This window comes from Vicia villosa, linkage group LG5 (genome assembly GCF_029867415.1).
Source record: "Vicia villosa cultivar HV-30 ecotype Madison, WI linkage group LG5, Vvil1.0, whole genome shotgun sequence".
Taxonomy (NCBI): Eukaryota; Viridiplantae; Streptophyta; class Magnoliopsida; order Fabales; family Fabaceae; genus Vicia; species Vicia villosa.
Genome location: NC_081184.1, coordinates 146,584,666 through 146,598,551, shown reverse-complemented (window position 1 = coordinate 146,598,551; position 13,886 = coordinate 146,584,666). Strand labels below are relative to the sequence as shown.

Below are 13,886 nucleotides of genomic sequence, written 5' to 3'. Positions count from 1 at the left end.
AAACCAAAGACTCATGGCAGTGGTTCTTGCATCTACTACTAGAAGATTTAGGAGCATTCAATGAAAGGTGCTATGGCTTTATTTCTGACCAACAGAAGGTAATACTAAACTCTAAATGTAATTATTTTAATATTCACTTATATATTAATATACAACTGTTATGTGGTTTTTGTTGTAGGGTTTGGTTCCTGCTATCCAAGAATTAGGTGACAATGTGGAGCAAAGAATGTGTGTCAAACACCTTTATGGTAATTGGAAGAAGAAACATTCTGGATTGGTGCTTAAACAGGCCATGTGGGCAGCAGCTAGAGCTACTTGTGTTCCTATGTTTGAAAGAGCAATGGAGAAGTTGAAGCTTCTAAAGCCAGATGCATGGAAGGACATGGCTGACATTCCTGCTAAATATTGGTCAAGATCTCATTTCAAGACATTTTCAAAGTGTGATATTCAGGTTAATAACATGTGTGAGGCATTTAATAGGGCAATTTTAGAGCATCGAGACAAGCCAATCATAACACTTTTGGAAGGAATCAAGCATTATATCACAAAGAGGATAACTAAACAGAAGACACTTTTACAGGACTATGAGGGTGTTATATGTCCTAGAATCCAATTGCTCATAGAGAAGAACAAACAGGAGGCACAAAACTGGACCCCTTCTTGGCATGGTGATGATGACTTATCCATCTTTGGAGTTACCAATGGAGTTGAGACTTACTGTGTCAATCTGAAAAATGAATCATGCAGCTGCAGAAAATGGGAGTTGTCTGGAATCCCATGCAGTCATGTTATCTCTTGCATTTGGAGCATTAGGAAAAAACCTGAAGGATGTGTGTCTCCATATTATAGGTATTTCTTGAATTCTACAACATTAAGTTTTCTTTATGTTAGATTTATGACACACATTCTGTTTTGCAGCAAGCTTACATTTGGAAAGTGCTATGCTAACATTGTGTTTCCAAATAATGGACCACAACTTTGGAACAATGTTGACCATTTGCCAATGTCTCCTCCTGTCATGAGAAGGGCAATTGGCCGCCCTAAGAAGATGAGGAACAAAACATCTGATGAGCCAAAGAATCCCTTTGTTCTTCCTAAGAAGTTTGGAACTGTCACTTGCAACAAATGTGGACAAGCTGGACACAACAAGAGGAGCTGTAAGGGAAAGAGGGCAGCTGATAGGCAGATACCTAAAGGGGGCAACAAGGCAAAGAAAGCTAAGACAACCAATAAGGCAAAGAAGAGTAAGGGAAAAGAAAAACCAGTTGAGATTGGTCAAGGATCTCAGGCACCTCAACCAACTCAGGATTAGGAGGCAATGATGCCTTTCTTTTTGAATGTAACAATGTTGCATTAGTGTGAAAGTTTGTTGTGATTGTAAAACAATATGATATTTTGGGTATTTTGTAGTGATTAGTCATCATTGCCAAACAATATGGTAAAGCTGTTTGGATCTCAGTATGAAAACAACATGGCTGTCAAACAATATTTTGTAATCCTATGTTTGAAATTTGCTGCTACTCAACCACTTATGTAATGGTCATCATTTGGATAATTTCATATATGCAAGTAATTTTATAACTTACTGCTATAAATATGACTTGTTGGTTAAATTTGATTACACTTTGGTTAGATTTTGTTAACTGATGCACTGTTATTTCAATTTGTAAATAGATGATGTCAAAATTTGGTAACATCTTGGTAGCATGTTGGTAACATGTTGGTAACATGTTGTTATCAGTTTGGTTAAATTTGGTAACATGTTGACCAACACCAATAAACTGTTATCAGTTTGGTTCAATAAACTGATGATTGGTTGTTATTAGTTTGGTTCAATTTGCCTAAATTTGATTACACTTTGGTAACATTTTGACAACACCAAGCAACTTCATTGATTGATAAACTGTTACAACAAATTACAAGGTTGACAACACCAACCAAAACCATACAATTACAATAATAAACTGTTAACATAAATTGAACCTAAACATCCTTAAACTTATACATAAATTGAACCTAAACAAAGACAACAAATTAGACCTAAACAACCATTATACTAACAGCTTCATTTCATGATTATTGTTGCAACTAAAGATACCAGCACAACAATGGTCATGACCCAATTAAACTTCAACTGCTGCCCTATCAGTTTCATCTTCATCTTCAATTCTTCTTCTTTTGCGACTGAATCCTTAACCCTCTGCTTTTCTTCATTCAACTTTTGCATTAAGCTAGAAATTACTTCTTTTGCCCTAGGGTTCATTTCCTCATCAAGCCAAACAAAGTTACTGCACTTCTTGAAACCTTGAACCTTGTACATCCCACAACCGAAAAAGCGACGTCCTGGGTTTGTATCAGTCCAGGCCGTCATCAATGGAGCATCGAGACCGCAATGACATTCCTGTCTCATTCTGTGACTTCTGTAGCTATCGAATGACACAGAGTTTTGAGACATTGCAAGGTTGACGAAGGATGAAGGAGATGAGGGGGAAATGAAGGAGAAATGACATATGAGGGAGATGACGAACAAAATGAAGGAGAAACGAAGGAGATGTTGAACAGAATGAAAAGGGATTAGGGCAAAATTGGATTCTTATGTTACCAATTAAATGAATTAAAAATATATTGTCCAATTAAATTTGATTACTGAATACATTTTCAAAATTAAGTTTATTTTATAGATAATAAGAAAATATTTTAAATAGTCAATGTTTTCCATGTCATTCATCATTAAATCATTACCCATGTGGCAGGTTATTTCCATGCCATGTCATTAAAAATACTGCCAAATGGAGGGGGGCTTCAAAAATTTCAACAGATTAAAACTTTGAGGGCATGAATCCTGGGTTTTAAACTGGGGGGACTAAAAGTTTAAGCGGCTGAAACTAGGGGGACCAAAAGTGCAATTAAGCCTAATATATTTTGTCAAAATGAAGAAATTCATCGAAATGACCGAGTGGTTTAATGTAAAAGTTTTGGTTCTTGAAAGAGGGGCTGGGGTCAAATCCCATTTCCCATGTTTTATTTATTTATTTATTCTTTCATATCAATTAGTTTTTCGAAACTTGTGCTTATTATTTAAGCTAACTATATTTATAATATATTTTGCATGTATAAAATAAATATTATGAAATAATTGTTTATATTTAATTTTCAATATAATTATAACAATTTATTTTTGTAATTGTATCCAAATTAATACTATATGCATTATTCAATTATTGATTATATATTTTTTAAAATATATCAATAGCTGATAAAATTAACTGAATAATATCATGTTTCTTTTTTAAAGAGTTTCTTTTTCTTCATGATTTCGACAAAACTAAGAGTTGGGATAAGATCGGATTCAATTTGATAAGGTTTTCTTGCATTCATTTGTCCATTTGAATGATGTTATTTCTTAAGTAGTCACTATAATGGCATAGCATGTTAGGATAACTTTGTTATGAACTAAGACAGTGGTGTTAACATGCCATATAAACTCTAGATTGACTTTCTAGAATCCATAGTGGGAAACTTAGAAGGTTTTACATTTATAGATTTTGACTTAAATTCCCCTTTTTAGTGAGATATAATCTCATGAATTTTTGAATTTGTTCTCCAAAGGTGTTAGAATCTCTTTGAAATCTTGATTCAGATGTTAAGTGTGGTTTGTCTCCTATGTCGACTTAATTAGCATATAGATTTCAAGCATGTTTTATATTTATTTCTAATAAATATTGTTCATCATCCGCTAGTACGTAGCCCTATGTTCTTGAGTCTAAATGACAATATAAATAATTTTTGGATTTGGTCATGAACGTTGTCTTTTTAGGATCTTTCAGATTCATACGAATCTGGTTGTAACTTAAACACATATCTATAAATGATAAAAGTTTAAAATTGAAAGAACTATCAACTAGAGAAACCTCGGTCCTATTATGATAAACAAACCAATATTATAGAAAATAGAGAAAATTGGACAACACTTACTTTCGTCAGCGTGTTGTCATGTTTCTGACAAATAATTTGTCCGCTTTTGTTGGCCCAAATTATTTGTTGGGATTGATTTCGTGCAGCTATAAATATGGAGCTTTCTCAACTGCGCTCGAGGCACTTTCGTCATCTTGTACACAATTGTCTAGCATTCTGTTCTCGGGTACAGAAACATACCCTTTCAGCATATGATCGTTACCTAATTCATTTTTACTTCCGTAAATGACATTTGTGATAAAAACTTAGAATTCTATAATGACTTTTAACTTTGTTTCTCATACTAAAAATATAGAGGGTTCACTTGAGGTTTGTCATGAGACAATCCTTAAGACCCTTAGTCCTTAGGGAACTACTCACACATATTTATCACTAAAGTAATTAAACTAATTGAGTACATGCTAATAGGAAATAATAACAATAATTGAATGAAAACCAAAATAAGTAATGAATGCTTGAATAAGATAAAACTCCAATGGAGTGCTTGAGCAATGTTCTGGGGCGGCCAAAGGCCCAATAAATGAGGCTCATTCGCTCAATTGAGCCCAAAAGTATAAATACAGTTACAAGAGGGTTGCAGGTACACAATCGCAAATTTCCAAGTTCACTATATCGCAAATCTCCAAGTACACTATCTTAAACTCTAAACTGACTTGGGCGCCGAAGTGCTAACCATACAGGCACCCCCCATTTGGACCACCTTATCGGAGATTAACAACACTAGTTCAAGAGCGACATCTCTTATTCAACTGTCCAATCCTTACGGGCACATCTTCTTGTATCTCAACTGGGTACTTAACTTACATATATGCCAGTATAGAGAATTATTGGTGAGCTTCATCTCACTAAGGTCAAGTTTTTTACACATAAATAGGGACATCAGGCTAACACTGACCCCCAAAACACATAACGCCCTCTCAAAATTCATTGTTCTGACAACACAAGGTATTTAAAAGCTCTTTGGATCCTTAAGCTTGGGCAGGAAGTTGTTTTGAATTATGGCACTACAATCTACAATCGACGCTACAATATCATGATACTCCAATTTCCACTTGTTAGAGAGGATCTCTTTTGGAAATTTTACATAGGTAAGCATTTGAAATAGGACCTCGGTGAAAGGCACATTGATGTAGAGTTTTTTCAGCAACTCCACAAACTTTTTAAATTGGACTTCTACCTTGGCCTTTGCAAGCCTCTACGGAAACGAAATTGGTGGTTTATAGAGAGGAGGAGCAACATATGGTTCCTCCTTCTCTTCCTCTTCAGCAACCACATTCGCAGGTGGTGTTAGCTCAATCTCTTTCATTTCTTCGCTCTTCTCACCATAACTTTCCACTTGCTTACCACTCCTAGTTGTTACAACATTTATATATCCCTTGGGGTTTTGTTTAGACTATCCTGGAAAGGATCCGGGAGGGAAAAAAATAAAGCTTGCTGCTGTGCAACTTGTGAGATTTAAGTCTCCAACATTTTGTTATGGGTGGCAATGTATTTTACCATATTGGTTAACTGTCTAAGAACATCACTAGTATGGAGATTTTGGTTCATAAATGTTTCATTTTGGCAAGTTTGAGTCGCTACGAAATTCTCCATAGTTAGTTCTAGATTGGATTTCTTAGGGGCAACAACCATACCGTTTTGGAAATATGGTGTTCCCATGGCAGGTTGGGGTTATTATTCTTGTAAGAAAAATAGGGGTGATCTCTCCGCCATGGGTTATAAGTGTTTAAGTATAGATTACCACACTGGTTATTATTATTAAGATATTTAACATTATCTTAATGATTCCTCCAATGAGGATCATTTAATAGTCATTGGTGGTATGTCAGTTTGCTCCTCAAATCTCATAGGAGAGAGTTGTGAGAGTAGTAGGAGTGGCTGGAGCTGGTGGGGTATAATGATCAAGTTTTCTATCTTTTGATAAAGGGCATCTACTTTGTCATTCATGTTGCCAAAGGGATTGTCTTCATAAATTCCACCTTTTTGAGGGGGTTTTGTAGGCAGTTTCCAGAAGTTTACCCACGAGTGGTGGTTTTTATCCATGTCCTTAATAAGATTATAGGCTACATCCTTCGATCTATTCATAAGGGCACTACCAGTATCCCCATCAAGGGCCATCCTTGTGGAATAAAGGAGACCATTGTAAAAAGTGTTGACTATGAGCCACTTTTTAAGCCCATGAAATGGGCACAAACTTAGTAAATCCTTAAAACGCTCCCAATAATCAAACAATGATTCCCTCCCTTCTTGCCTAAAATTTGATATTTCACTCCTAAATTGTGTCATTAATATTATAGGTGAATCCATAACTTCCTTAAAAACCTGTGATCAAACCTTCAGGAGCGTTTCTCGAAAGACCACCAAAGTGAGATGACCCTTGATTACAAATGAAGCTACCATCTATATTGATCTTTATCGTATTCTCCGAGGGAGGGTGTCTAGAAACAAGTCTAGGGACTGATACCTTATTAGAACCACTAAAAGCCTTCTTAGTAGAGTGTAAAATTGTAGTTATTTGATTTAGAATATTATAGAGAGAGCGACTATTGTCTTTGAAGGATTCTTAGTTACGAGATTTTCAAATTATTCATAATAAATGAGAAACAAAGGGCCATAGTTGGCAATCACATTAATTTTCATCCAATTATACATATCATCTTTATAAAAATGAATGTGAGATGGAAAATTGAAATTGTTCTGAACTTGTATGGCCTTATGGCAATCTCTAAGAGTGTGTAAGAAGATTTCATTAATTGCATCACATCTTTAACAAGAGGCATATGTTGAAATATGATGAGTGACTCGTGTACAACTGGTAAGTAACTTCCCATGCATGTTGATCCAAACAAAATGACGAATATTTTCAGGTAACTTAAGGTTCTAAATCCTAGACCACGTCATTGTTTGCATTTGAGGTGAATTGGACACCAAAGATAACTAAGAATAAGCTAATTTAGTAGAATAAATATCTGATACAGAAGGTTCCCAAATAAAAATATCATTTGAGCTGTAATTAGTAAAGACACTAACCATCTTTATTTTTATGTTATGAGGAAGATTAGTGGTAATGATGTCAAAATTTCATGTACCATGACTGCATACATCCATGACATGTAGGCAAGGCCGGTTAAGAGGTTGTGCAAATAGACCAGCTGCACACGACCTCACCTTTATTGGGGCCTCAATTTTTCAATTTTTTTGTAATCTTCTACTAATTTTTTTTTTATGATAATAGTAATATTATTATAATGATATCCTTGCATATATCTAATCATTAAATAGAGGCTACTAAATTTATTAGGATAGGATAACGTTACTACTTTTATTTTATTTTTGTTATTAATGAATATTTACATTATTACTTATATTTTAGGCAAATGAGCAAATACTATTAGCACTACTTTAAATGTATTTTCTACATACATAACAGTTCTTAAGTCTATAATTAACTTGATAGTTACTCTACTCACTCCTCTAAACATAAGATTTTTTAAATTTTCATTTATTATTTTATGTATATTAAATTTCTTTAAAATTGTTTATGATACTCACTATTTTTTATAAAATGTTTTTAATAATTTTATATATAAGAATTATAAATTTATTATCTCTATTTTGAAAATTGGTGTGAGCATTACAAAGTATAAAATAATAAAATTGTGTGACTAATAGTTAAAAAAACAATTTTAGAAAAATTATCTTTTTTTAAAAAAAAAAAAATATTTACAACTCTTTTTAATTCTCATATGATTCTTTGATATAATGAGTATACAAAATTTTACATACCATTTGATTAATCTAAAATTTTAAAAGGTTTTAAAAATTTAATGATATTTTTACCTAATTAAAATCTAATTATCATATAATCAAAAAAAATATATATTTATTATGTTTCTAGCACTTTTCACTTACTTGATCAATTTGATTAGTTAGAATAATACTTTTTAAATGGTTAAAAGAATAAATTAGCTTAAACTTGCATTTTTAGGTCATTTATAAGATTATATATTTTCTCTGTTATTGATGGTATTTATAAGTTTTTATTTATATAATTTAAACTTTTTTTTTCAAATTTTGTGTTTTTTTATTAAGTCCCGACTTTAACATTAGAACAGGGTCTTCAATCATCTTGAGACGACCCTGCATGTAGGTGTGCATCCTAATCATACATCGCAGAAATTATGTCACACATTCTACCATTTGGAAGCCATTTACCATATCAAATGAAAATGTCTCCTCTCCATACTCTGGTGATACAACCCAGACTGATAACCTCGGTTGCTTTAGCAATAGAATGTCATGAGTACAATGCTCCATGGTACTTATTCGCCTCTAGGATGCAGACTTCATAATTATATCTAGTTGATAATAACTGAAACCACAACTTGTCAAGATTGTGAAGAAGCTCCCAAACATGTTTATCCAACATGATAACATTAACAGGTCTAGCTCTTCAGATGTCAAGATCACCTCTGATAGAAGGTTGAGTTATAGTATCCCCATTTACCATATCAAATGAAAATGTCTCCTCTCCATACTCTGGTGATACAACCCAGACTGATAACCTCGGTTGCTTTAGCAATAGAATGTCATGAGTACAATGCTCCATGGTACTTATTCGCCTCTAGGATGCAGACTTCATAATTATATCTAGTTGATAATAACTGAAACCACAACTTGTCAAGATTGTGAAGAAGCTCCCAAACATGTTTATCCAACATGACAACATTAACAGGTCTAGCTCTTCAGATGTCAAGATCACCTCTGATAGAAGGTTGAGTTATAGTATCTCCCCATTTAACCCAATGACTAATCCCCCCCCCCCCCCCCCCCCCCCCTCTCAAACGAACTGTCTTATAAAGCGTATCTCGCCCCATAAACGATAATTGATGTGCCATAATCGTTTATGAAGTGTATTTCGCTAAATAATCCATTATAATTGTAGTATAATCAATTATCGTGTGTAATACCAGAGGAAATGTTTCCAAGAATTCTTTTAAATAATTAATTATAAGCATGCCATAATCGATTATATATTAAAAAGTTTTTTCATTATTTCCTTTTTTTATGGAAATTTATGGCAATTCTGTAACATAAAGAAATCTGGTGATCATTTGTAAAATACACCAGTTGATTAATAACATTTCAAAATGTCTTCTTTCCATCGCAAACTCTATTTTACAATTTCTATAAATTGATATATATTTTTTAAACTACTATATAGCCACTGTTTGTAATCGTTGTTGTCATTCTGATCTCATTGTAAATTAATAGAGACTTTTTCTCTTAAACTTGTAAGTTATAAAAATTGCAAGCTAAATCTGTATTAAAAGATTGGTGTTATAGAGGCTTCTTGTGATTTTATTGCCTACCCATTAGAAAAAAACGATGTGTACCGTATACCTACTGAGTTACCCTTATACAGTGCCCTTATACGTACCTCTATATTAGATTGTTACTCATTTCATTTATGAGACAATAGGGGCATGCACACAAATCCCAAATTTGTTTTTGAATTTCTTTTGCCCCTAAATCGAACAAGAACATGACAATAATGAATTCAAATCACTGAAATCAGTTGAAGGTCAAAGGAAGACTGGTCTATTTCAGGTTTGGCCAACAAAATTAAAGGCAGTTTGCTCAAACCTATATCAATAACTCATGTATACAGAAATTGTCAAATTACATCATTTACAACAGAAAAAAAAAGAGGAGTTTTCTTTTGCTTGTTTTCCCCTTTCTTTTTTTGTTCCCGGGTTGAGGTAGTTGTTGTGAATCACAGGAATTCCAATGTTGTAACTCCAGTGAATAATAATAACACAGGTTTAGTCTGCTTTCAACTCCTCATGCCTTCCTATAAGAAATTTTTGGTTTCACTACATCCATCTAATCCACCTATAGAAATTATGGAGAATAGTTGGCACGTACTTCACGTGTGCTTAATCTCAGATCCAGATTCAACAGAGGCGGACTTCAGTTGCTCCAATTTTTTCCGAAGATAGGCTTGTTTAAGTTTCTTACGTTGAGCAGCTAACTGCTCCTGTCTGCGTAGTTTAATTTCTGAAGTCTTTTCTCTCGCAAGATTGGCTTCTTCATGAACTTCCCTGAAAATTAAAAAAATATTTGAAAAAAAATTACATTAGCTGTAGGCTCACAAATTTAACGAAGTAATTACTAATTAAGTAATCATAAGAAGAAAAAATATCCCCAGCTTCATCACTCCCTGCTAATATAAAAACATTAATGCTGAATGTTACGAGGAATATTTTAACGTCGACAAAGAAATGAACTATTAGTAAGTTATAATTACTTGTTTATCCCTTAAACCATTTTATATTTACCACAATATCCATGTGTGGTCTGTCACCTATATCACATTGTCGTTGAATTACGTTTCCTGTTTCTTTGTACAATTTAGCATAACTCAAAAAAAAAAAAAACAGGACATTGTACTTATATATTCTCTCAACCTAAAAAGAACTGTTATTATATTGGTAGGGTAATATCTACCGGAATAGGTTGCAGCACTATATTATATAATTCAAGCGATGTGAATTTAATACAATCAAACCAAAAATTAAACTTAACCCAGTAGGCATCCCATCCCACAACTCACCCCTACCTAAGCCAAAATTATATGCTCTAGATGAGCGAACAAAGGATTATAGAATCACTAATTATTGCATCTGTTACATGTGCCAGCTTTAACACCTCGGATGCTTTATGACAATCTGAACACTGTTGCCTTAACTCAGTTATATTTTACACTCCCAACTAAGGGCACTGTGGAGTTGAATATATTCTTTGTCAGAGGAAAATGTTGAGCAAGAGTCTAGTGGTGTATCATATCCCATCTGTGGATCAACTAGCGGATATACTAATAAAGGTCTTATTTACTCAAGACTTGCTACACATAGACAATGGTGCATGCATCTTGAATTTCGAGGGGGTGTAAGAGTATTCCTAATTACTGCATTTTACTGGTAGCTGCATTGAGGGGGGTGTTAGAGAATTGATAACTACTGTGTTCTACTGCTAGCAGCATTTCTGTTTGTTTCCATTGTATTCGCATGGACTATTTCTGCTATAAGTTATAGCAGTTATTGCTACTTATGTTGTTTAGTCTCGGATTCTTGTAACGTGTATTAGTTAGAGTTAATTAACTAACTGGTAGTTAAAAGCAGCGACCAAACTCACTGGTCTTCGATAGAGATTTAGACTCTGCAACATGTAATTTTCATTATCATTATTTTCAAAAATATAAAAAGTTCAAAATTTTCTTCACCACTCTCAAAAGATTTTCTTTTACGTTTCTTTCCCTCGATATCTCACCAAGTTTGAATTGTAATACATAGACTTGTCACTAACATTCCTATCACAACAGTCAAACAGATTTAGTTTCCACATTGAACCAAACACCCTCAGACTTCAGAAATCTTGACTTTAAATGTAAACTTGACATTTGAAAGGAAAACCTATCACTCCCACCTATTAAGCCTACTTTGGTAATTATGCACACAAAACGGAGTAGTCATTCCCGGATAGCGGCACAGAGCGGCCGACCCCAAAAGTTGGATAGCGGGATGACAACTCTATTTGATTATTAGTTGGACAAATTACATATAATAGTTATAAACATGTATTTAATGTAAAATTAAACAAACAACTCAACTCATAAAATATTCATAAATCAAAGCACCCATGATTCTTGAAGTACATAAACGACTATGAAGGGAGGTTAAGGATAAGGTTGAGTCTCAACTCACGTTAGATTGAAAAATCCAAACTTACCCTTAAAACATTGTAAATTTAAGGGTAATTTTGGTTTTTTAGAGGGGAAAAGATAACGGGCCAGAAATTGCTCCAGCCCGAGAACCGCTCTACTCCGCTATCCCGCTATTTACCCTATAGCGCCCGCTGTAGTGTTCTGTACCGCTAAGGCTCTTCCCAAAGGAGTCGGCCCCCACTCCGCTCCGCTATTGCGCGATAGCGCTGGTATTAACTACTCTGGCACAAAATTACTTTTAAATTTTAATCTAACCAAACAACACTAATTGCCCAAAATCACATTCCAAACAAAGGTGTCCAAACATAAATCACACTCCTTCAAGACTAGTATGGTATTTCAACCAGGATCAATATCATCCAAAGTTACGCTTCCAACAGAAAGACACAGACACTAAGAACTTTTGCATTGAGTCTATACTAGCTACTCCCTCCGTCTCATAATAAATGTCTTATTTGAGCAATGCGCGGTTTTTAAGAAAATGATTGGATGTGTTGGTTTTAGTAAAAAAGTTAATGTCATTTACTAGAATACCCCTATTAATAGTAGTTGAATAACGTGGAAGTTAATAAATAGGGATATAATAGTGGAAAAATAATAATGATTGATGCATTGAAATTGCAAATGGACAATTAATTTGAGACAAGAAAAAAATGCAAATGAGACACTTATTATGGGACGGAGGGAGTATATAGATCGAAAAATCATTGCATTTTCAACATAACAAACAAGTTGTAAGGAGACAAATTGCATACCTAATATTCCGCTTGTGCTCATCACCGTCAACTACTCCAGCAGCTCGACCAAGGCCAGCAGGTTTCACATTAAACTGCGAAAAAGCATCACCATCACCATCACGACGTTCATTTTCTTGAAACACATTTGAAGTGGTAGAGACATCATCACCATCATTCCCTTTACGAAAAAAATCAACACAGTACTTCTCTTTATCCTCTTCATCAGACAATTCTCCCTTAACTAACTTATCATACAATGCAGCCTTCTTCTCCAACGCAGCATAACTCACAGACCCATCATTAACAGCTTTCAACTCAAGTTTATCCCTAATCATAACAACAAACACAAACAAAATCCCAATTAACAACAAACACAAATTCAATTAGGTATTATAATAACAAATTAACCAAACTAACCCTAAAAATATAAAATAATTAAAATTGAATTGGGAAAAAAGTGTTACTTGAGAGCGCGGGAATCGACACCGGAGTTCTTATTGGAGAAATGATCTTTGGAAGCGATGAAACTTTTGGCGCGTTGAAATTCGGCGTCAGGGCCGGATAATTCTCTGGACTTTCTGGAATCTTCTTGAGATTTGTAGAGTTGAGCTTTCAATTCGAGGATGGAGGATGCTCCAACACCTTCAATGGCTCTGTGCTTCTTTGGCATAATCGACGATTCCGTTAGCCATCCTAGCGATTCGGTTACAACTCTCTTCTTCGCCGGTGGCTCCTCCGTTCCTGTCATCTTTCAACCTAATTCGACGGTTTGCTAGGGTTTCTTTCTTCTTCCTCGACCACTTTCCTTTGTTCATTCACCTTGCTTTCATATTATCTCAAATTCTCAATTTTATATTATCAAACAACAAAATTTACAATGATTTTGAAAATTAATTGTAATAATAAATTTATTACTCCCTCCGTCCCATAATATATGTCATAGTTGATCATTTCACACAGATTAAGAAAATGTGATAAATGAAAGAGAGAATAGTATTTTTACAAAACTATCCTGTTTATTATTGGTGTATTTGAATGATCATAAATGTAAAGTGATAGAATAATAAATTAAGAGTATTAATTAGAGGGCGTAATTCGAAGATAAAAAAATCAATTAATCACTATCCTTCTCTCTATAGTAGAAGGTTTTGAGTAAAAAAAAAACTATCCATATAGCCTTACCTAACTATTCATATCTGACATTCAACTTCACTTTTGAAAATCCCAAATCTTTAGCAAGCTTCTCTTTTTTTGGTTACAAGAAAGGTCGAAGTCCAAAAAGAAAAACTAAACAACGATGACTTGAGTTGGAGGAAAGAAGTTCCCGTCTTATCTAACTCAATAAAATGACTAACACCATCCATCCGAAGCAATATCCACAAAAACTA

At 34.0% G+C, this 13,886-nt stretch overlaps 2 protein-coding genes and 1 non-coding gene across 3 annotated transcripts; 1 reads left to right on the top strand and 2 right to left on the bottom strand.

Annotated features, from left to right (window-relative positions):
* Window positions 1–1,983: 1,983 nt before the first annotated feature.
* Window positions 1,984–2,455, bottom strand: LOC131605681 (uncharacterized). Its single transcript, XM_058878009.1, has 2 exons — window positions 2,099–2,455; window positions 1,984–2,016 (listed from the first exon to the last, which is right to left on the bottom strand). Exons 1-2 carry the CDS (start codon window positions 2,453–2,455, stop codon window positions 1,984–1,986), a joined length of 390 nt encoding a protein of 129 aa, XP_058733992.1.
* Window positions 2,456–6,148: 3,693 nt separating this feature from the next.
* LOC131608426 (small nucleolar RNA R71) lies at window positions 6,149–6,254 on the top strand. Its single transcript, XR_009285687.1, has one exon. It is a non-coding gene; the product is annotated as a small nucleolar RNA R71 (small nucleolar RNA).
* Window positions 6,255–9,450: 3,196 nt separating this feature from the next.
* LOC131603051 (uncharacterized protein At4g18257-like) lies at window positions 9,451–13,358 on the bottom strand. The gene is made up of 3 exons (XM_058875298.1): window positions 12,963–13,358; window positions 12,517–12,825; window positions 9,451–10,079 (listed from the first exon to the last, which is right to left on the bottom strand). Exons 1-3 carry the CDS (start codon window positions 13,244–13,246, stop codon window positions 9,905–9,907), a joined length of 768 nt encoding a protein of 255 aa, XP_058731281.1. The 5' UTR covers window positions 13,247–13,358; the 3' UTR covers window positions 9,451–9,904.
* Window positions 13,359–13,886: the final 528 nt, after the last annotated feature.